General features: G+C 39.2%; 1 protein-coding gene across 7 annotated transcripts in view; it reads right to left on the reverse strand.

Moving 5' to 3' along the window:
• LOC135478987 (peripheral plasma membrane protein CASK-like) overlaps positions 1–26,180 on the reverse strand; it is a 288,668-nt gene that overhangs the window by 126,437 nt on the left and 136,051 nt on the right. For all 7 annotated transcript variants that reach the window (XM_064758684.1, XM_064758681.1, XM_064758680.1 and 4 more), the window contains one exon: positions 17,951–18,069. In XM_064758684.1, the coding sequence (XP_064614754.1) occupies positions 17,951–18,069 (119 nt within the window). The remainder of the gene's footprint in view (positions 1–17,950; positions 18,070–26,180) is intronic.

Raw genomic sequence — 26,180 nt, forward strand, 5'->3', positions numbered from 1 at the left:
GCTTACTCTTTGTGAATAAACAAATACTCACAACTATACATGTACCTTGCTTACTCTGGTGAATAAACAAGTACTCACAACTATACATGTACCTTGCTTGCTCTGGTGAATAAACATGTACTCACAACTATACATGTACCTTGCTTACTCTGGTGAATAAACAAGTACTCAAAACTATACATGTACCTTCCTTACTCTGGTGAATAAACACGTACTCACAACTATACATGTACCTTGCTTACTCTGGTGAATAAACAAGTACTCACAACCATACATGTACCTTGCTTGCTCTGGTGAATAAACATGTAATCACAACTATACATGTGCCTTGCTTACTCTTTGTGAATAAACAAGTACTCACAACTATACATGTACCTTGCTTACTCTGGTGAATAAACACGTACTCACAACTATACATGTACCTTGCTTACTCGTTGTGAATAAACACATACTCACAACTATACACGTGCCTTGCTTACTCTGGTGAATAAACATGTAATCACAACTATACATGTACCTTGCTTACTCGTTGTGAATAAACACATACTCACAACTATACATGTACCTTGCTTACTCTTTGTGAATAAACACGTACTCACAACTATACATGTACCTTGCTTGCTCTGGTGAATAAACATGTAATCACAACTATACATGTACCTTGCTTACTCTGGTGAATAAACAAGTACTCACAACTATACATGTACCTTGCTTACTCTTTGTGAATAAACACATACTCACAACTATACATGTACCTTACTTACTCGTTGTGAATAAACACATACTCACAACTATACACGTGCCTTGCTTACTCTGGTGAATAAACAAGTACTAACAACTATACATGTACCTTGCTTACTCTGGTGAATAAACAAGTACTCACAACTATACATGTACCTTGCTTACTCTTTGTGAATAAACAAGTACTCACAACCATACACGTGCCTTGCTTACTCTGGTGAATAAACATGTAATCACAACTATACATGTACCTTGCTTACTCTTTGTGAATAAACACGTACTCACAACTATACATGTACCTTGCTTACTCGTTGTGAATAAACACGTACTCACAACTATACATGTGCCTTGCTTACTCTTTGTGAATAAACAAGTACTCACAACTATACATGTACCTTGCTTGCTCTGGTGAATAAACACGTACTCACAACTATACATGTACCTTGCTTACTCTGGTGAATAAACACATACTCACAACTATACATGTACCTTGCTTACTCTTTGTGAATAAACATGTAATCACAACTATACATGTACCTTGCTTACTCTTTGTGAATAAACACATACTCACAACTATACATGTACCTTGCTTACTCTTTGTGAATAAACATGTAATCACAACTATACATGTACCTTGCTTACTCGTTGTGAATAAACACATACTCACAACTATACATGTACCTTGCTTACTCTTTGCCAATAAACACGTATTCAAAACTATACATGTGCCTTGCTCACTGATACACACATAAATGAAGTCTATAAGTATCTCAAAAAAATCTCTTCTGCACAGTAAAACCAGAAAAGAAATTCCTTATACAAAGCCTTAAAGACCACGTTGCCATGGCAACCCATATTATCCCTTGGGTCCTGTATGATTTCATTTTCAGGTGTAGTCACTGTTCAGGTACGCTTAACGAGATTCTCAGCAGGTGAGTGGCAGTTATATGCGCCTGAACGGTAATTACTCTGGAAGGTACGGCTTCCTGGACAATGCAAAGAGAGTGCCGACAAAATCCACTGGAGCGAATTTGAATTCCATATGGCGATATCTGCCTTAAAATGGCATGAACAATTCATTGTCCTCACAAAGAAAAGCCACAGACTGACTTCCTTAATGGATTACAGAATAAAACCATTTCTTCACGGCATGCATTTAAACAAAAGCACATAAAAAGTATTACATGAATTTTTGATTTATTATGTTCAGCACTGGGTTTTATACTCTTTTTAACTGCACAAGTAAACGCATTTTAACAACTGCTTGCCTTTGACAGCAGCATTTGACTCGTTTCTATCAATTCCTTGAGGAATAATACAAAACGGTTTAGTAGCTAGAACTGATAGAAACATGTTGCAATGGTATATTTCATTTAACAAAAGAAATGTGACTGTGTAAGTGGAACAATAGGCTTTCTAGTGTGTGGAAATATAGAGGATGAGAGTGGGGGGAGGCCGAGGGGAGAGAGCGTGAGAGTGGGGGGAGGCCGAGGGGAGAGGGCATGCAGGTTTATACAAGTGCAATTATACCGGACTCACCATCACAGCTATGGCCATGCATGCTATTTTTCTTTTGGTCTTAAATGATGTGCTACCTATATTTATTCAAAACAAACCACAAGAATTAAAACTCAAAATAAGATGACAAAAACAGAACCTAATCATTTATGTATAAAGGTGCCATAAGAGAAAAACGTGATATCATCAGAGCAATCAACAATCAAACATCAGTGATCTGACACAGCACGCCATTTAATTTTACCTTCTTGAAAAACTTCAACTTGGGTCGCCGTTTCTTGATTTTAGGCAGCTTCACATGGGGCAGGTGCACGCACAGCAGAGACTTATCAAACATAGCGGCTTGTCAACTGTCGCCCAGCAACCAGGAATTTAAATGAACAACGTTGATCAAGGAGACGACTAAACAAAAAAGTCAGAAATCTGACACGGCCCCAGTGACTCTCACTCAAAAGATGAGGCTACCGTTCAACGAATAATTACAGGTGATTTCCAGACATTTCACACATCTGTAGATTAATCAGACGATAATTAAAGGGCTGAATGAAAATGCGAAATCCAAAGATCAAATGTCAGCAGGAATCTCCGATAATTTAACACCTCTTTGGTTAAATGGCAATTCCTCGGTAGGAAATGTTAATCATTCGATGGACAGGTGATTACAGTCTGAGCCACAACCAAACTCCAGACGTTTGGAACACCTTGATCAGCACCCTATGGCTTACGATTCTGTCAACTGTTGTCATCCAAAAAGCAATAAAGATTTACATCAGACTTTATATACTGCCAGGAAGGAAATGTCCAATTTAATGGCAGAATTTTCAAAGGTCAAATCGGAATTATCATTCCTCTCGTATCAATTTGAAGAGTGTACAATAATGACATGGAAGTTAACGTCTGAGTTTTGTATCTCGGATGATCTTCAGGTTCCAGAGATAAAATTCCCGCAAATGCCAAAGTAGTAATTCCAAAACAGTCGCACAAAAAATTAAAGAATCTGTAGGCCTATTTCCATGACGATATCTGTTAATCAAACTGTGAAGTGAAAAAGCTCAGTTGATCACAACACTGTTGAACTACAAATTTCTGAATGAGAAATTCCGACTCTGTTGCTTTTCATAAGCGCCTCACAGAAAGAGACACTAATGTTTTTAGCACAAGTTTCCCAACAAAAACACACACATTAAGCTCCAATGGTAAAAGTTTACCAAGTTCACAGAGCCATCAATTTTCAATCCTTCTGGGAACAAAAACCACGGTAATTATCACAGAAAGGAGCCTTCCCGGAGTTCTCTTCTGCAACTGGAAAGATCGAAGCTTTGACAGAACATATCCATGGAAACAAAACCACTAGTAGAGCACTGAGGGAATGATCACATGACTGATAGTTTGTGCTCACAACAGGGGTGCTCTTCTTCAGTCACGATAATCACCTACGCAGAAGTATGCTCAAATCTGATTGGACAGGAGCCCTAATGTCTGTTGCAGGTGAAAGAAGATGTCAATAGCCAGTGTGGAGTTTATACTGCAGATCTCTGATTACTCATTGAGTAAAGTGAGCGGTAATCCCGGGCTCTCTAGTCAGAGATTTGCCACGAGGATAACTCGTGTCTCTGCTGAATATCCACGTGAATGCATAATCCTACCCAGATATCTCAGCGGTCGGACCAAATCTCTACTTCCACTTGAAATCTGGGTTTTGTCTGGAAGAAAAAACAAAAGCCTGATCTAGACAAAACCCGAGAGTGGAATACCCTCTCTTATGCAAATGGAATATATTACAACAAAAATCCCCTGGGGCACAGTTATTGGCTAGCACTGACCCCCGTTTGTAAGTAGACACTTAGTGAAATAACACTGTACATATCTCCTCCATGTTGTGGACATAAAACAACTGCCGCCAATAGACTTTATAGGCAATAACCCTGACAATAAAACAATGTACATACATTTAGAACATGCCGTTATACTGGGCTCAGCAATTAAGATAAAGGTGTATGAATTTATATCTGATGTTCCAGAGGTAGCGACTGGTAAATGTCCAGTTCCACTAATTCACACATCACAGCGCCATATTAAAGTGGTTTAAAACACTCTCCGTTAGTTAAGATAATCTATCCACAACTAGAATCATGGAGGTAAATTACACAGTCATGGGAAACAGACTGAGAGTATTATCAGAATTACATCATACTGGGGACATTCAGCAGTACGCCAGTAATCCATGGCTATTTGACAAAGGTCGTCGGCTTTTCTGTTGTTCTGCATGCAGCTTTAGTGTGGTATTGAAGGAGAAACATTTTCGCTAAAAAAACAATCCAAATTATTTATTATAACCCAGCACAAACCTTGAATATATCGCACGACTGTTGAAACAGCTCTCATACTTTTCTACAGCTAAAAGTTCCCAACACAAAAGAAAACCAATCTATTGAAGCAGAAAAACTTTTAGCTACCAATTTCAATCACCTTGACAATTAAAATGTCCCAAATCTGAACAAAATTGGTCAAGTTGACCAGTCAACCACCCTTGGTATTTTGTCACAATGTCATTCAAGAGGTCCCCAGACAGGTAAATAATTGGTCAAGTACAAGTTGACCAGTCAACCACTCTTGGTATTTTGTCACGATGTCCTTCAAGAGGTCCCCAAATAGGTAAATAATTGGTCAAGTGCAAGTTGGCCAGTCAACCACCCTTAGTATTTTCTCACGATGTCATTCAAGAGGTCCCCAAATAGGTAAATAATTGGTCAAGTACAAGTTGACCAGTCAACCACTCTTGGTATTTTGTCATGATGTCATTCAAGAGGTCCCCAAATAGGTAAATAATTGGTCAAGTACAAGTTGACCAGTCAACCACTCTTGGTATTTTGTCACGATGTCATTCAAGAGGTCCCCAGACAGGTAAATAATTGGTCAAGTACAAGTTGACCAGTCAACCACTCTTGGTGATTTGTCACAGTCTCATTCAAGAGGTCCCCAAATAGGTAAATAATTGGTCAAATACAAGTTGACCAGTCAACCACTCTTGGTATTTTGTCACGATGTCATTCAAGAGGTCCCCAGACAGGTAAATAATTGGTCAAGTACAAGTTGACCAGTCAACCACTCTTGGTATTTTGTCATGATGTTCTTCAAGAGGTCCCTAGACAGGTAAATAATTGGTCGAGTACAAGTCGACCAGTTAACCGCTCTGGATAATTTCCATTAGAGTCTGGTATGATCCTTAAAACAGTTTGGAGACTGCAACCTCATACTGTCATACACCATTGACAAGAAACTTTCCAAAACAGCACTGCATTTTGTCACATCAAAAACAGCCCTGCATTCTGTCACATCAAAAAAGACGTCAAAGAACGGATTAGTAATTTGTCAAATGTAATGTCATTTGTCACTAGCTTTGTCTGATTTCCATGGGAATCTGACTGCTCCCTCAAGTTGATTTAACAGACGCAGCAAAAGTATATAAAAGAGACCATGTTCAAATTTGGTCTATTCTTGATTTGCAATTTCACACAGAACCAACACATATATATGCACAGTATGAGTTTTTCAACACCAATTTCCAAGGTCAACTATTTTTCAGAAAATTCATCTGATGACAGTGAAAAAACAAATGGCCCAACTTGGTCTTCCATAGACGGTTACACCAGCGACCAAGGTTCTCACCTTGATGCCACAATGGTAAATTCCTGCCAGACAAAGATATAATTACAAGAAAGATCCAGTTTCACTCTGCTATCAATGAGTTTTCCAAAAGCTTTGAACCGTGATAAAGCTTTGCATATCCTCCTCAGCACTGCCTGATATTTCCAACCCCACAGAGATTTATCAATATAGAGGAAACAATACAATAATCACTTTTGAATTCCCACAAAGAGCATCTGCAAAATCTGTAAAAATACTTCAACTTTGTGAACAGCTGTGAATTCCAAGGTCCTGCTGTATTTGATATAACAGATTTCCAATTCCTTTCCAGTGATGATCCTTCAGTACTTCAGCTGGCAACCAGGGAAATGAAACGGCACGACAATAACAAGAAAAAAAAATCACAATATAATCATTGCGAGACTGTGTCTGGATTGGGAGTCGTCTGCGTCTGATGTTCGTGACAGATCCGTCCTCATATCTGTCGGCCAGATGAAATAATCGAGGAGAGAATCATCAACCCAGAATGGATTAGACGTGATATGGTGGCCACTCCAACAACAGCCAAAGTAAAGAATGATGGGCAGCGGAAGGCTTCACAATCAGCACTGCCCTGCTAATCAGTTCGGTCTCAGAGGCTGGGACCCGCTCTTGTCACCTGACAACGGCTTTTGTCAACATCTAATTAGCAGCTACCTGTTCACCGGTCAAGAGTGGGTTTGACCACCGGTCAGTCATCTGCAAGCAAGTGGTCAGGCTTTAAGCCAGTGACAGGCAAAATGAGAGGGATTTTAAACATCCAATATACACAGTTTGATGGAAATCCCAAGCTTTCTCGTTTTGAGATGAGCAGACAGTTCCATCCCCGAGCTGGCCAGCTAAAGAGGTTTGCTGCTGATCTGATGTAGAGGCCCATAAGTATTCCTGTGCTTCTGTGAAACAATACTTCTTCCGTGAGGACACAACTCAACAAAACACGACACTTCTGCGGGCAAGACAGACATACACAGAATCCACGAACTTCTTTACAATGAGCTCACCAACAAAATCCATAAAAATAATGAAATGAAAACATTAGACAAAGAAGTAAAATTCTCAATGTGGTCAGTTTGAAGATCTGACAAAGAGAGCCTGAAGGGCGTGTTCTACCAATGAACATGTCCAATGAAACATACATGCATCAGATATGTGTCATATTAAGTGAAATTAAATCTTGTGAAACTATTGTACAAAATCCTCCTAGAGCAGCAAAATATATCCTCACTCAGTCAAACCCTTTGACAATAGCAAACTAAATCCTCATCCAGCAGAAACAAAATCCTCATCCAGCAAAAACAAAATCCTCACTCAGCTTCAGTGAAATCCTTTCCTCAATAGCGACTAAATCCTCAGCCAGCAGAAATGAACTCAGGCTGTAGACAAAAATGCCCACTCAATAGCAACACAAATGTTTACACACATGAAAATACACACATCCCTCATCACATAGATGTGACCAGTGAAAATGTGGTTGTTTAAATCTTCAATTGCCAACAATGAAGCTCTCAAAAATTTTGTGTACAAGTGACGAAAGAGGACAATCTTGCACTGATGGAATAAAATCCTCAGACATGTTTAATGTCCTCATAAAGGAGTGATGAAGCCCTTGATGAAATCCCCACACAACTGAAGCTCAATGTAGTATAAAATGTGACCATCACACTTTTTCTTCCACACAGTTAGCTCTGTGTCTACACTGCTACAGCTCTCCCACTGTAAATCAGCCAATGGTTCCCGACTTCTAAATTCCTGGTAAAATCCAGAATTGAGTGGCATAGAAATCAATCATCTCTTATGTACACTGAAGTCACACAAGTCAACAGTGTCTACATCGTACGTGTACCCTCGGTCATTTGGTTACATCCACATCCCTAAACATCGGCGTACGTACATGTCATGTACCTCATGTCTGAAAGCCTACGCTTCCCTTTCTCAGAACAAAGTCGAATAAACTTTGAGGCGGCTGAATGTCCCGTTCTGAGTCGGCTTGACCCGATTCCTCTGGATCCAAGACTAATAAATTAAACTACACAGCTTGAAAAAGTGAAAAACATTCCCCGTCAGAAAGTGTTTTCCACACAAATATCTTCCTGACAACAAATCTTGCAGTGTTCAGATCAGAAATGCGTCTACATCTATTTAACTATCTAGACAGCGGTACAGATAACTTTCCCCCAATATCTACCTCCATCTGACGGCTATTCAATGATTGGCTGCTTTAGAAAAGTAGACTTCGGGGTGGGCGATAAATAAGCATCGTCACCGGTAGTCTCAGGAGACAAAACTTTAAACTCCACTCCGTGAGATGCCAACGGGAAAAAAAATTCCCAGAATCACCTCTCATTTCGAGGGACGATGCTGAAAACCCTTGTCACAGCTCACACTGCAGTACTCTTGCTCACTAATTTTTCAGTCTTCAAACCTTACTCATTGGCCCAAGTTTAATTTTCTTGTGTTTACGCCGCCTGTAATTATCTGCGTTCGTACCAAAAAAGCAAGATGGCTGATAACATAAGCAGGGTGGGTCACATCGTGGGAGCATCTGAGAAAACCTTTATCTCTCTCTGTAATTGAATTCGTTGGCCTCACATCAGTCAAACTGCACACAGGCTATGATGAGGGATTAATCATTTCATCTTTTCCGCCTCTAACGAGAGTCTCTCTTGCCGGTCGCTTAGCCAAATCAATAAACAATCTCGGCCTGCCATTAAACCTAATTTCTGGCCCGCAGGCTTGCGCAACTAGTGAAGCCACTCCAAGCCAGGCCAGTACAATGAGCGGCAGATTCCAGTTCTAATTGGGTGTTGCTGTTTATGCTATGATGGATAAAGATGTGGTGACAGCTGGCTACAAAAAAAGACCACAACTAAAAGTTCCAATGAGTGTTTATTAAACACATATGCCTCCAATTTTTGTGTGAAGTTTCACGAAGATGTCTTATATACACAATAACCGCACATACAGGACAATGCAGGGATTCACAGAAGTCAGTTTTCCACATACTGACCACCACTTTCTGGGGCGAAAGTGAGTTTTTCTTTCAAATAAAATTGACATTTTTTTTCCCACAGACTGTCTGAGATACTAAAATTAAATATTTTGTACCTTACTATACTTCATTGATTAAAGTAACTATCACTGTCTATATACGAACTTAAGCTGGCCTTCTAGTTGATACTGCAAACTGATAATCAGGGCATATTTCAGAAGTGTATTTCAGGATAATAGTCTAATAAAGTGTGAAGACTGCCCAGAAAACTTACACCCTACAGCATCAGTCTTGGTTCACTGAAACTCACAACATGAGCAAATGGTCTTGACATCACTTTTAAAACATACTCCATACTCATAAATAAAGGCAGAATGGTCATGCATTATTGGCTTGTGGAAACTGGTTGTCACTCTCAGTCTGTAAAAGGGCATGTCAAAAATGATCTACGAAAAGAAAAAACATATGAGAAAATCAAAAATGAAGCAACTCCTTACATGTGAACTTGAACTAATCTGAAAAGTGCATCCAGATCAATGTTCTGTGCTAATTCCCTTGAAATATCAGCCTTATTTGTCAAAATAAACGAAGATTTCAATCAATGAAGACAGTTCATTACCGAGAAGAATCAGCCAGCGATAATGAGAAAATTATGAGACCCACAAGTAGTGAATTACCAAAAGTAGTATTAACTGTGATGATTTTTAAATAGAGAGGCTACATATTTAAGAGCTATTTATTTATTTATTTATTTATTTATTTGATGGGTGTTTTACGCCGTACTCAAGAATATTTCACTTATATGACGGCGGCCAGCATTATGGTGGGTGAAAACCCACGGCCATCTGCAGGCTGCTGGTAGACCTTCCCACGTCCGTCCGGAGAGGAAGCCAGCATGAGCTGGACTTGAACTCACAGCGACCACATTGGTGAGAGGCTACTATGTCATTACGCTGTGCTAGCGCACTAACCAACTGAGCCACGGAGGCCCCATTTGAGAGATAAAATCCACTGCTAATGTATGAATCTATGAATTGTCACTTTTGTCCATGACAAGCAGGGTTGGATCTCAACAGCCTGGGACCCGTTTAACAAAGCTTTGGCAACATTACACCAAGCGCAATTACCATGGTGACGTATCTCTTCACTATATGTTGCCATGGAAAGTACTTCAGGCGCAATTTGCGATTGCTTCATAACACAGAACCCTGTCTGGTACACATCTCCATGTTCAGTCTTTGAACAAAAAACACCCTTTTATAGCGAATCAGTGTCGCTGGCAAAGTAGGTTTTGCCAAATGCCATTTATCAAACTTCAAACTCATAAAAATGAAACTTGGATGCAAACCGCAGGCTTGCCTTGAAAGACACTGAAGATATTAGCAGCACCTGAGATCAGGGGGAGGAAACCAGTCAGGCCGTGTGTGTTCACGATGGGAAGCCAAAATAGGTACAATTATTTGTGAGGAACGATCTGTTAGAGACCACAGAAGCTTACTGTGTGTCATGTTTGATTTCATATGCTCCTCCACTTCAAAAAATTACCTTCCTAAATCTAATCAACGCAGGGGGTCATCGAGATTTCCATAAAAGGGAGATAGCTCACAACACGAACTGGTTACTTCACAGGTTGTGTTCAAATTGAGTTCATGTCAAATTTTGAATATTTCTTTCCAAACACATCCTCAAACTGAATAAATATAACAAGTTATTGAGTTTTTCATTCAATCAACGAAGTCAAGGCAACTTCCATGAGCCCCTGCAATGATAAGGTCATAGTGACATAAAAAAATGTTGTTCGCTACTTTGTGATTACTTGGTCCATTCTGGTCCTAAACCAGTAAAAATGTAGAAAAAAAAACCATCAAAAGTACTGCCTTTGTATTCACAATTTATTCAGATTATGTCTACATCCATGCAGAGAATGTGTGTACAGAATTTGGAAGCTCTGTACTAAGCAATTTTTTAGCGAAATAATGATAAAATTACAAGAATCTGTAAATATTAAGAAACAAAAATGAAAACAATTGATAAACCAAGTTCAAAATTTTATAGTCAGTATTCAATGTGTGTTCTATTCCTCAGTCCTATGAGGAGTTTTGGAGAGATCCTGTCCATAGATGTATTAGAGTGACAAATACACATAGAGATGTAGGTGCAAATCAAGATGTTCCCATAGCGAGAATGAGGAGCGTGAAAACAGGAGAACTGATGACTGCCCTTCACACTGCATACACAACCGGTGCCAAATAAACAGCAAAACATACAAAAACGCCATGCTCAGTGAGCAAAACAAACCCAATCACATACACGTGAAGATTCCTCTTTTCAAACATTTTCTTTAGGTGATTAGCTGGCTCAATGGATGTTTAAAATAATTACACACAGAAGAAGTGCAGTGTCATTCAACACCTAAAAAAAATACACCATTTTAAAGAATTAGCTCGCTCAATGGTTATTTAAAATAATTATACAGAAAAAATACAGTGGCATTGGACATGAAAAAATACACCATTTTACGCAATTATGTAGCTAAACAGCTGTTTAAACTAATTACAAAAAGAAGAAATGCAGTGTTATTTGAAAAGAAAAAAATGAAAAAGGTGATTACAAAAAAAAAAGTCCTAGTAGCCTAGCTCCGAGTTTCAACAACAGTAGAATTCAAGGATTCGCACACATTTACTGGCTCACAGGATGTGTGAAGGGATGTATTGGCGGAAGCCAAGGAATTTTTCTCCGGATATTTTTGGCAGGCTGGGAGTTAACAAGATCAAATAGAAGTGCAAAGCGCAGGACTCTGGCCATGTCCTGAAGGGCAATTGGCTTGACACCCGTCCGATTAGGCATTTCCCAATCGGCTCAGTTCTCCGCTAAAGCGATAGTAAACCAGATCAGGCCGATCGTCCGAAGCATTGTAATTAGCTATTGGTGTCTCACAGACATTCTTCCAGCACTATCTGGTTTATAAATGCCAACTTGCCCACAGAATACAGTTCTGTCTGCGTTTATCTTCATGCCATCCATGACTACTCGCCTCCTGCTAAATGCCCCTTCCCCACTCCAAAACAAAAAGTTGTAAATCTAACAAGTTTGTTGGCATGGAAATGTCCAGGAATTTTCATTTCCTCTTTTAACTGTGAATTATACATTTAGCCCTCTTCAGAACTGCTTTCATCATCAACCAAAAACATTCACATTTATTTAACTTCTGACTTCAATAATCACAAATAAGTGAAAATCTAGAGCCCAAGGGCTGTGAAATGGGTCCATTGCGCTTCTTCTATTTTTATTTTTCTTGTAATTAAGAAGTTGTAATAGTACAATTAATTGGTCTTGTCCTAGTACAATTAATTGGTCTTCTCCACTCACAAAGGACCTATCGGCTATACTGTTTGTAATGGAGGACCCAACCCCACCTCATTAAGAGAATGCGTTGCACCAGATCGTCATATCAGGATATGCTGTAAGATTGTAGACATTTTCCCGAAATTTCCGGGCAACTAAGCCGTCACCATTTCTATTTGTTTGGTTAGTGCAAGCATGAAAATCTTCATGATGTATCATATCACGAAAGGAAGCTGATATTTGACCATAACATACGGTCTATTTTGTTAAGCACACTGACACGTCGTACTTGGGTGAAACTACTTCTGGCAATTTTTTCACATTTTTTTCATGCCCCTGTAAAGGGCCTCTGGTAATTCTCACCAACAGACCAATAAAAAAGATTATATTAAAAGATTACATTATATTCATACAATCTGATCAGAAAAGATTTTAACAAGTTTTGGCAAAATGTACACAATTTTTCTGTTGGAGACAAATTCAACTTCAGACGTATGATTCAAAGATAATATATTAGGTTTATCAACAGGAAGATTCCCCCTATGCCTGATTAACAAAAAACATCTGTCATCCAAAATGACAGTTGGGATGTCACGAAAACAAGCCCACAGGAACATTTCTTTGTTCATATGTCACTCATTTCACATCTTTGCCACATGTGACAAAAGGCATAGGGTGACTTGACATGCAGCGAAAAAGATTTCAAAAGGTTTATTTCAGATGAACACTGCCCACTCTAGGCATGATCTTTCTTTTCTTCAGATGCCTTTGAGTTCACAAGCTCAATGGAGTCATTGTCAAGTCACACGTCCAGCCTTAACATACTTGTTCTCCACATCCATTTAAGACGAATAGCATCAGAATCATTCTCCTTCCGCTGAAAATCCACAACAACTGAATTCCTCTTAACACCGAGGCAGATTCCGATTGATCCATAACTTAATTCAATTAATGACCACTTTTCACGTTATTTTCATCCTGTGTCACCATACAGCAGACTGGTCCCACATGAGAACATATTTGCATGCACAGTGCTGCCTCACTGGAATGACAAACTGTAAACTGTCATGAACATAACATGTAGCAAAATTTGTAGGGGAAGCTGTGCCTGTCTTCAGGCAGTGCCGGTCATGCCACTGGAACTGAACGATTAAAGGGGAAGCTGTGCCTGTCTTCAGGCAGTGCCGGTCATGCCACTGGGACTGAACGATTTAACAGAAACACTGTCATACATGTGCTGTTGTTTCCCTCAAAATTTTCCCCCAAAAGTTTATTTTTAGAGGGAAATAAAGTTCATAATATATAATTTTTCGGTGCTGAAACTGACATACACCTACAGGAATTTCATTTTACCTTCCAAACAACATAAGAATATATACCTTTTGTGACGGAGGTGGCAGGGACGTTCAGCAAACATTTCCCCCTGTGTCACTAAGCCTCGAAAGGCAGAAGGTTGCAGACAAGCACCTTAGTTCTGCACCGAAGACTTTAGTTAAAGCGTGGAGCTGGTAGAAACGCCGTCAGGATTTATACTACTGGCTAGGAGAGCGGTGTCTGCAAATAGCACAATCCTTGCAAAGAGTACAAATAGAGAACGGACTGGTGAATTTGGCGCTGGAAGCCAGACTGCGGAATGGTAGGTGTCATATGTGCTATATATTCCTTGGATTTACTAGAGATATAAAGTGCTCTTCAGGCAGTGTAGAGTAGCGGGAACTTGAGGATTATTACCAGGGTGGTGACTGTGAATTCTCTGGCGCAAGGAAGCGCTGGTCGTGCTGAACATGTGTTTGTGCTAGTCGCGTACAGGCCTGATACTGAATGCCAGATTGTCTGTGGGTGTGGCCTTGGATTACATACCTTATATGATATGGACTACGTATTTCTAAACTGGACAGTGAGAGGGCATTGGCCTATATGTGCGTGGAGCGACAGTATTTCGTGTATCACTGGATTACACTGACCCCAGACGTGTGCCACGGTGATGTTTCCTTATGGGATTACCATTGCAGATGTGTACTCATGCTTGCAGTCTGTAGTTGCCACAGGCAGTTACTAAAGTGGGTGTGCATAAAGTGTGTGTACACATGTAAAACATCGTTTAGTACAAGTATCAGTTGAACCATTGTACATCACTGTAAATAAACTGAAGGATAATCTTTTAATTCTTGTGTTGGTGTCCCTTACTTCCTACGTCCTAGATCCAGACAAGGTGACGAGAGGGAACGACTCCTTAGGTCAACGTAAAGGTTATCTAACTATTGATTGATTGTTTGATTAATGAGTGACTGGCCTGGTTTACGCTCTCAGGAACCCACCCGTGTGTACTGCAAAGGTTAGACTTTCATGCTCAGAACAGCACAGAATCTTGCAAAATGAGTATAACTCCGTCATGGGTGAAATGTGAGAACTGCAAACGTTACACTTGTCAGAGACCGGGCTGGCTACTTCTCAGGAACCCACCCGTGTGTACTGCAAACTTTACACTTTCAAGCTCAGAATAGCACAGAATCTAGCAGAATGAGTATAAGTCTGACATGGGCGAAATGTGAGAACAATAAATTTCTCTATATATATATATACACATGTATGTCAGTATCACATACGTCGTGCCAATTGGCACCCAAGTCATAGGGAAATGTCTCAACTGGTCCAAATGTTTACCCTCTTTTCCTGCCACATCATTCTTGGCTCTTTGTGAGCAGTACAAAGCAAACCCAAATGTCAGTTCTGTTCAATTGCAAACATCAATCAACACAAGGTTGAGGTCATGCAATTGGACTGGAAACACTGTCCACGATCCAAACTCATTGTAATTCTGAACAGACACTCTGAAAACTAAGTCAGCACCTGGTATCTTTTTACACAACAATTGGATTATTTATTCTGACAGGGAAGACAAACGGAGCCACTCTAGAGGTCCCTTCGGAGAAATCCCTGAATATCAGAAGCTGTCAGAAGAAGGGCTCCCAACGGACAAAGTTTCTGCGAAAACTTTAACCACTGAGTTAAGTGGATAAAAAAAAGACGGACAGTAAGAAGTTCAAATGAGAATTGTACGAGCATAAATTTCATCAATTGATCAGCAAAAAGATGGGACATTTGACAGGCTTTTTATTCAACAAAAAGTTCATTTTGTCGCATCAAAATCACCTCAACAGGTTTTCCATTCATGGCAGTGGTTAGGTTTTCAAGTACAACACTTGATGGATAGGATCTTCATAAATATTCATGAGACTGGAATTTGACTTTCAACTCAAGATTTTTCCTTTCTTTCTTCATGCATTTACAGTAGACAATTGGAAGGGGATATGGCGTGTTGCCGTGTACTTGATCACCTCTGACATATAAAGCTTTGGAAGATTAACTCAGGGATGCTCCACATTAGAACATAATCTTGTTACGATGATAATTTCTAGCAGTAGTAACAGTATTATGGTTTCCCTTTATTCGGAGGTGCCCTTTCCCAGCTATTCAAGCGCTGCAAATTTGCTGAGATCACTTCAGTTGGGTTTTGAACCTTTGACCTATGAAATCACCTGCAATACATGCCAAAAGATCTTAACCCTCTGGGCCTTCAACAAAGGCAACATCCAGGGCGCATATTTATCAAATATGTCTTAAGATTAAGTCAAAAATTCAAAAACAACTATAAATGAGGTGTTTTGCTCTAGAAAGATTAAAATTTGCACACTGATTTTTTACTTCAGAACAATGTCCTAACCACAGTTTCAGTTCTTTACACTTCCAATTTATGACTTGCATATACATGGCAGTGTAAAGTGTTGACAATTAGGCGTCCTCGTGACAATTAAGAGTCCTCGTGACAATTAGGCGTCCTCGTGACAAGTGGACATTAACTGTAAACACATATCCATCCATCTCCCTTGTATTTTTAGACAGGCACAAGGGTAAATTAGCTGATTACAATTAGATTTGTGGAGAAATTGCATCGTCTTTCCACTAAGGGCAGATAAGCTCAATTTGTGATACTGACTACCTGTCGGACAGATACTCAAACCTAAGCTAACTTCTGGCATCAAAAAAGGTGCCTCAGCATGTTTAGGAAACCTGGCACCTTGACAAGTAGTGTTTCACGACAGTGAGATATAAAAACAGGGAAAGTGTTTTTTTTTTTCATTTTTCTTTCATGCAGATGAAAATTCAACAAAATTATTAATTGAATTATTGAAAACTTTTGTTTGGTTGCATGCTGGTAAATGTCCATCTTGCACTATAAACACTCCAATGCTGGTAAATGTCCATCTTGCACTATAAACACTCCAATGCTGGTAAATGTCCATCTTGCACTATAAACACTCCAATGCTGGAAACGCAAACCACTCTGAACGATTTAGGAGAAACAAAAAAAAAAAAAAAACCAATTTCACATTTGTCAGATAAAATTTGAAATTATTCCGTATGTGTTTTCTACTCCAACCCTTGAGGCATAATTCAGCATTAATGCTACTACAGTCTGCAAGATGCACAGCCAAGACTTTGTGACACACTGCATTTAACACAGCTCCCACCAGATGGCACTGCTAATAACAAATGACAAGACACATCTGTGGACCCCGATCTCTTCCAGGGGCTACCAGGAGACAAAATGCTGGGTATGTTGAGCAAAGTTGGTTATTCCACAGTAATTTTCAACAGAAACCTGAGGTAACCAAAAGGTCCACACAATCACATTATCTGTCTCTTGATAAGACGCTGACTACAGTCATGACAATGTTACAGGGAAATGCTACACATGGGCATTACGTTTCCAGATAGCAAACTGACAATATCATATTCTGATAAATTTGCCGAACACCCAAGATAGAGGACAAATCCAATGTCTCTGATTTCATATCTACATGAAGTCCCTTTAGAATAATATCCCAGTAATGGAGAAATGTACACGCAGATGGCATCTAGGTCACTCTTCAACCTTACTTCAACCCAAGTGGTTAACAAAAAATAAAAACAGAAAACTTAGTGGCATATATATATGTACCCACGCTAGAACAGAGCACATGACTACATGTACTTGCTTGCTTATTAATGTAGAAATGTTGTCTGAAAACAAATTTACCGGGAACTTAACATGTATAAATGTCACTACGATTAATACATAACATTAAAAGGCTTGAAAACATTTGACATGTTTGAAAATTAAACATCAAATCAGTTCAGTTCTGGGCCAATAAACAACATAATGGTACCTGTAAATATTCCTGAAAACATCATTCAGGAACAAAATACAGGTATACGTGAGGAAACAAGTACTAACAGAAAAACAGCAGTTCATCCATTTCCTCTGAGTAGGACATAAACACAATAACAAGACAGACAAACAGACAATCAGACATATAGACAGAAAGGAAGGAAATGACAAACAGTCAGACCAAGGGAGACAGCCTATTCCTCATCCCTCAAGAACAAAGATCTGAGCGATGGAAATCTCCCACACCGAACTATTGTCCTGAGACCAATTTCATCAAACTCAGCAAGTAAGATTTCTCTTGACATTTTATGTAAATGGCAATGTCTCTAATAGAAACAGGGCTGAAAGGCAACATGTTTTACGCAGAAAGCTCAGAAAAACTCATTAAGCAAATTTTGCAAAGTGGGCCGTGAACAAGAGCAGATTCCATGGAGAGAGTAAGGATAGATTCTACTCACATCTAACAAGGCGTGGAGTTTGGTGTCCTGAAACACGCTCTCCAGAAAATCCTTCTCCTTCTCCGAACACTCGGTTAGGCACTGAATCTCTTCAAGGCTATCAAGAATTTGTGATACCGCTGAAAATACAACAAAACAGGTGTACAGTTAGCATTATACAAAGTCTTCAGCCGTTTTAGCTAAATCATCGCAGTGGATCAGCACCTCACGACATCAAAGGTTCAAATCCAGCTCTCACTAGTTTTATTTATTGATTTATTTCACTGCTGTCTTAATCCCACCAACAATTGGTTTTACATGAAGATCAGACTGCACAAATGATAATGTAAGAATCGTCGACTGCTTGTCACCAGGTTAGACTTCAAGAATAGCGAGAGTGGGGAAATCCACAAATTCCAAGTCCAAGGCCGGGTTTGAACTTATATCATGTGCGTTAAAATGTTTTGATCCTCTTTTGTTTATTTGAATAAATCAGCGATTATCTCCTTTGCCTATATGGGATTTGGAACAAATCTAGACTGACCACATGTCCCACCTACCGCCTCAAACCAAGGATAAGTACAAGACCATGGCAGAAATAAATCTAAGCCAAAATAATCAAACCTCTCAAGGATGATTAATAAAGATATTTCAGTCTACTGAAGAAAGCTTAAATAAATGAAAAAAATGGTGTGATATAAACTATAGTTTATCAGCCTGAAATAGACAAGCTATTCTAGAGAAGATGAAAATGACAGATGAGTCTGGGTCAGAAAACACTGATAAATTATCCGATATAGCAGAAATATTGCTGACACAGCTTGAAGCCATAATCATACAGTCATTCATTCCAGCTACTTTAACAGTAATGTCAGCATACATGTACCTGGGAATATAAAGTATTACACTGTTGAAATTAGGCCAGGTAAACGCGAGTGGAATGCCACTAGAGGTGGGTTTAGGGTGAGCTAATGGTGAAACACAGGCATGCCACTGACTCCCTTTATATATGAATTTGAAGGCTAGGTGAATCCAGAAGTCTGTTACAGGTGTGCCAGTGGTGGTTTGGTGTGGGCTAGGAGTAGGTTTGGGGTGAGCTAATGGTGAAACACAGGCATGCCACTGACTCACTTTATATATGAATTTGAAGGCTAGGTGAATCCAGAAGACTGTTAGAGGTGTGCTAGTTGTGGGTTTGGTGTGGGCTAGGAGTAGGTTTGGGGTGAGCTAATGGTGAAACACAGGCATGCCACTGACACACTATATATATGAATTTGAAGGCTAGGTGAATCCAGAAGTCTGTTAGAGGTGTGCTAGTTGTGGGTTTGGTGTGGGCTAGGAGTAGGTTTGGGGTGAGCTAATGGTGAAACACAGGCATGCCACTGACTCACTATATATATGAATTTGAAGGCTAGGTGAATCCAGAAGTCTGTTAGAGGTGTGCTAGTTGTGGGTTTGGTGTGGGCTAGGTGTGGGTTTGGGGTGAGCTAATGGTGAAACACAGGCATGTCACTGACTCCCTTTATATATGAATCTGAAGGCAAGATGAATCCAGAAGTCTGTTAGAGGCGTGCTAGTGGTGGGTTTGGTGTGGGCTAGGTGTGGGTTTGGGGTGAGCTAATGGTGAACCGCAGGCATGCCAATGATACCCTTTATACATAAATCTGAAGGCTGTGTGTGTGTGAGTGGAATGCCAGAAGTCTGCTAGTGGTGGGTTTTGGGTGCACTTGTTGTGAACTACAGAACCCAAAGGGATAGAACGCAATAAATACCAAAGTGAAAACACAATAAATGCCAAAGTGAAACTAACATAGATAAAATACAACAATGAGTCTGGATGTCCTGATGTGTCTGGATTGTCAACACGAACTAAGTATCTTACTGGAAAATTTGATATGAATAATTCAAACTGAGAAGAATGGCATTGATTTTCATGATTATTGTCATGTGTGTGTCAAAACAGCTTTGTAAGAATACCGTGATCCAGCCAAAGAATTCAGGTTTGCGTGACCTACATTTAGTTGGTAGCCATCATGGAGTAATACTGTTATATACTGGGTTATGATACCTGCAATGTGAGTGCTATACATACCAGTTTACGTTAAAATGCCTCCACAATGGCTGCTATATCAAAAAAAATACCTCCAATATGGCTGCTATACTGGGCTGTGTCGCCATGTCAAATTACCTCCAATATGGCTGCTAAACCGGGCCATTTTAAAATACCTCAAATTTAGCTGCTATACTTGGTCATTTTAAAACTTCCAATAAGGCCCCTATACCAGATCAAGCGAAAGTACCTCAAATATGGCTGCTACATAAAGTCTTACTAAAATACCTCCAAAATAGCTACTGCACCAGGTCATACTAACAAATACCTCCAAAATAGCTGCTGCACCAGGTCATATTAACAAATACCTCCAATATGGCTGCTACATCCGGTCATATTAACAAATACCTCCAATATGGCTGCTACATCCAGTCATATTAACAAATACCTTCAATATGGCTGCTACACCAGGTCATATCAACAAATACCTCCAATATGGCTGCTACACCAGGTCATATCAACAAATACCTCCAATATGGCTGCTACACCAGGTCATACTAACAAATACCTCCTATTTCACTGCTACTTGACTACTTAGATATGTTAAAAAAATTAAACATGGCTGATATTACAGATATTACCGATATTATTATGCGTTAAAATACCCCAATGAGAGTCAGCAAATTAAGAAACTAGAATGTCCACATAATAAAACAATATAAATATTTTTCAAATTATCAGCTTGAGGCTTTATGGCTTTCTCTCACAGAGCCTCAATCTGTATTTGCTTTTTATTCACTGTAAAAGAATTTCAAAAACTCAGCATGGATTGGCCTTTCCGAATCATGATTATTTTTTTGAAAGGTGCAGGTCTGATCTTTTAACTTACCATCCATTCCGAGAAATAGCCTGATATACAGGCTTCACATATCATCACTGATAAAGAAGCCCAGAGAAATCCAGTCCTCAACTTCCATTACTGTTGTAACTTACTTCCAAGGATAGACAATCATAAACAGAGACGATTTCTTTCCCTTGCATAACAAAACCTAGCAAAGCTTAATTTGGAGACGATACCTAAATTTCTGCATATTATTCAGAAAAATGTGGTCAAAGATTTCTGAATAACTGAACTTTTGCATGAGTAAGTTGCCGTCTTCAACAGTAAATCCAGGGGGTGCTGTATTAGAGACACAGAAAGTTACTAACAAACATCACACACTTCCCAGACTTGTGTTTATCCAATACAGTACATAAAAACTCCAGGAAATCAGCACACATGTCACCTTGACAATCACCGAAAACCACATTAAAATGTCACAAAACACATATGTGTACCTCATACGTATAGCCACTTATTAGCCCAGTTGTAAATCTGCGCCACAAACACTGTATACTTTAGCCAAACAATATCAGCATGGGTGTCCTGCATCATCTCCAATTAACCAACTTCATTTTCCTCCTGATCATTGCCATAACCAACAACAACGTAGTCACCTTTAGGGACAAACACCACCCTCCTTAACCATCCAGTTATTAGTGTCACATTCTCATTCCCAGTCTACCCTACAGCTGATTTTTACCCCATTATCAACTCTCCCCACCCCCCATCTCTTCACCCCCTCCCCCCACCTCCACACCACCACCAAACTTAACAAGCCTGACCTACATGATAGGGCTTAACTCTTTGCCTGCATTATGGCTTGCCCACAAAACACACCACCATAACAGCATGACACTTTTATCATTGCTTGAATCTAGATCTGTCAAATATTTGGGGCTAATTGAGAAAATATCTCTCATTCTCCCAAGTCGAGTTGTCAAATAAACTACCTTATTTTGGCTCGTCTGATTTAATGATTTTTGTTTTCATGATGGTTTTACTGTGGCTCGATCAACATCAGTAAACCATTTTGCTTTTTGCTGGAGAGACCATTAGACCATCCAGGTTTCTGATGATGATCCCACTCCTAGATACCGACCAGGTCAAAGATTAAACTTCAACAAATCACTACTAATGTCCTAGTTATCAGTTTATGGTGTCAAATTTTGTGACAGAAATATCAGCCCATCTTTCACAAAGATAGAATCATGGCACGATTAATACAGAGAGGCACACATCTCTCTATATCACTTCTGTATATCATATCTTTATGTATCACTCAGAGGTATGATGACAAAAGACAACAACAGATGACAAAAGACAACAACAGATGACAAAAGATGACAACAGATGACAAAAGATGAACACTATTTTACAGATCAAACAAAAAACGCAAGAGTAACAACACATTACTTTTGTTCTGAATATTTAACATTTTAAAAATTTTATTAAAAACCCACTAATTGTCACATGTATTTGACAGATTTACCTACATGTATATTGGAGATCTTTAGATTAAAAGACTCTAACTTAAATAAAAGTTTTTGAATTTCAAGACATGTCCGTCACTGTTGAGTGAACAAGACACAATGTCATCAGGCTTGGCACTGATGATCAAAATACACAGTATCACCCAATAAGAGAAGCAGTTCTTCAGGGTTGACATGAAGAGCAAATATAGAAGAACAAGTGGAGAAATGTGAATTTAAAGTAATATGACTTGTGGTACGCTGGTAGAGACAAAAAGTCAGTAAATTTTGTAACTGGGAAAGATGGACAGACATCGTACCATAACATTAAAGCACATGTTGTCTTTATCCACAAACAGTTTGGACTATACAAAATATGGCTTGAAAATAAAATGATTTTGATACAAGTAATTATCCAATAAATATTGTTTTTTCAGAAGCAATTTACTCTATATTCTCACTGGCCTGCTCCATCGACCCATCTTTGCAAGAAAGCTCATAATAACAATATCCTGAACTACAGCATTTTTTACCTACATGTACACACCACATGGTTTCCAGATGAAAAATAACTGAGGCTACTCTATGAGGACTGTATCAAACATGTTTAATCTGCTATAATACACTAACATGAGTGACCCATATGGACAGCACATTGGCGGACATCATCCCAATACGGGGGGGGGGGGTGTCACACTAACCCTTAAGAGGCCAGGGACACTTTGTACACATATGTAGCAAGACCAGTTTGATCAGACCAATATACAATGTACTGTGCCACACTTACATGTACAGTTTGTTATGTGAAATTCCACTGTCAGAGTCACACAAACATCTTCCAACTACAGTTATTTAACCAAAATTTCATTCAGAACTTTTAGGTGGCACGATAAGGCCAATGAATTCTTCAGAATCAAGCAAAAATGTGCCACTTGAAAAATGCTAAATTTTATATTACAAATACAGTATATAAGCTTTCTGTGTGAGACTGACAATTCCAGAGACATCAGAGGCATCAGACATTTATATATTTATTTACTTGACTGGTGTTTCACAGCATACTCAAGCATATTTAACTTATACGACAATGATCAGCATTATGGTGGGAGAAAACCTGGCAGAGCCCAGGGGAAACCTACGACCATCCGCAGGTTCCTGAAAGACCTTCCCACGTATGGCTGGAGAGGATGCCAGCATGAGCTGGACTTGAACTCATAGCGATATATGCAATGACATACTATTATAGATTATAGCACTTAGCTACACTTTGAACTCCTACCATTAAAACCTATACAACGTGTACACCTTATGACTTTTCAAGCTCAAGTTTGGATGGAAAGATACAGGAAAGATGCAAAAGCATCATAGCTTCATAAAGCTTTTAATGCCCACAAGTAAAACATCACTTAACTTTGGTAACAAAGTCTACCAAAATGCTCGTCTGTAGAAGGCAGGCAAACGCAAAACTTCAATTCAATACATACAGTACTGAAACAGTAAATTTGCTAACAGGTAGTAATTGATCAATCCTCATCGTGCCATTGTCCTATACATCAATACATGCAGCACTAAGATACCAGTACCACCCCTAACATTTTCTTCAACCTTCATTCTAATGCACACAATACACTAAGTTAGGAATTTGATAATTTACGGTATTTAATATGCACATCCATATTAATGAAGGAATATCCCCCTCGTGTTATTGTGCTCTACACGTGTGCAAACCCTGAGCCCAGTACATGCAGTGCTTTCTGAATGAATGAATGATTATGGCTTAACACCACATCAGCAATATCTCAGCCATATCGTGAGGACACTGGTTTCTGAGGTACCACCCCTAACATTCTGTTTAACATTGATTCTAAAACACAATATACAGGTCAGAAATTGCCTAATTCACAGTATACAACACACAAACATCCACTCAACCATAGAATATCCTCCTCACATAACTGTGTGTGCGTGTGTGCAAACCCTGAGCTCAATACCTACAGTGCTTTTTGAGGTATCACCCCTAACATTCTGTTTAACAATGCCTTCCCGGCTATTGGATGCCCTCGCACAGGGCACTGACACTAGCTAAAGTACAGGCGAGCTGAAAAAATGTTGTCACAAGATTTCAAATATTAAGAAAACTAGATGATGAAATGCCAGAATACCCGGGCACTGAAATTATGGTTCATATAACCCACCTTACAAATCAAACATTTGACTGTATTTAATTTCAGCGAAGAAAAAAAATAAATAAAAAAATAAGTGAACAGATTTTCAGAGACTTTTCAATGGCCTTTCTCCTAATGCTGACTTCATTTCTATGTGGTCTTTTGCGTTATGTTGGCTATCTTGGCGCCAATTTTCTTCCTTCTTCATACATCACAATCGATGCCATGACATGACATAATCTCAAAAGCTTAGTTTCATATTTCAATTTGGAGTCCATGGTGGAATCCATCTGAAGCATACTTTGGTACATACGGACCGCTGTTTGGCTTTTCCCCATTCTTACACTGTGTTCACGTTGAGGAACGATAACAGGGCGAATCTGACAGAGCTGTGTTACAAAATAGATGAAGGACAACAGGGTGAATCTGACAGAGCTGTGTTACAGAATAGATGAAGGACAACAGGGGAAATCTGACAGAGCTGTCTTACAGAATAGATGAAGGACAACAGGGTGAATCTGACAGAGCTGTGTTACAGAATAGATGAAGGACAACAGGGTGAATCTGACAGAGCTGTGTTACAGAATAGATGAAGGACAACAGGGGAAATCTGACATAGCTGTCTTACAGAATAGATGAAGGACAACAGGGGGAATCTGACAGAGTTGTGTTACAGAATAGATGAAGGACAACAAGGTGAATCTCACAGAGCTGTGTTACAGAATGGTGGAGGGACAAAAGGGTGAAATTGATAGACCTGTAATATTTCCATCACGTTTTATCACATGAAGCTAATTTGGATCAGGGGCCATCAAAAAGTCAATTAAAACACAAAGTTATGACCACTATTTTTAGATGATTGTTTTAACGTTAGGCCAATCATTTTGCACCAAACCATTCAGGGTTAAATCCTTATTGTATCTGTCAGGATTACTATTCTAACCAAATATTATTGGGCATTTTTGGAGAAAACAACTTGTCACACATTTACGAAGCTTCAGTATCTTTAGCTTAAGCCAAGGACCTACATTCTTAAATGCATGACTTGGCAGCCATCTTGGATGTTGTGTAAAACAAAAAAAATCTTTTTCTCCACCGTGGCTAAAATTTAAACTGTAGTTGCACAAAGCTCAGGCATGTTCAATTTGTTCACGACTTTCTCAGTTAAAAACTCGCGACGATATGGTTGAGATATTGCCAATGTGGCGTTAAATTTAAGCGTCAAGTCCGACATTCATATACCATTCGTAGTCCGTAAAAGGCGTTCCAAGTTGATAATCACAAGATCCATTTCCAAAACAACGTTTTAATACTAACTCCCAAAGACAAAGGTATGTAAGAAATTAAACAAATAAGAAATAAAGCCGGTAACACACAAGAGAGAAGCGGTCATCAGTTTTCAATGATGCCGGGCAGACAATGAATATTCCAGGCATGAATTCCATATCAAAGTTCAAATTCGTAGTCCGTGAATGAGTTCCAGGTCAAATAACAATTAAACAAGTATCTCAGTCGCACTTTAATTGCAAGTGTTCATAAAGGCATCATGCTGATGTAATTAGCATGGCTACCTTTACGGCCCCTAGCCCCAGGTTAAGCGGTATTAGATACAGTTTGAAAATGACGAGTGTTACAGACCCTGACCGATCAGATTGTGATTCAAAAGTAACGGACGATTACGTAT

The sequence above is a fragment of the Liolophura sinensis genome, chromosome 12 (genome assembly GCF_032854445.1).
Source record: "Liolophura sinensis isolate JHLJ2023 chromosome 12, CUHK_Ljap_v2, whole genome shotgun sequence".
Taxonomy (NCBI): domain Eukaryota; kingdom Metazoa; phylum Mollusca; class Polyplacophora; order Chitonida; family Chitonidae; genus Liolophura; species Liolophura sinensis.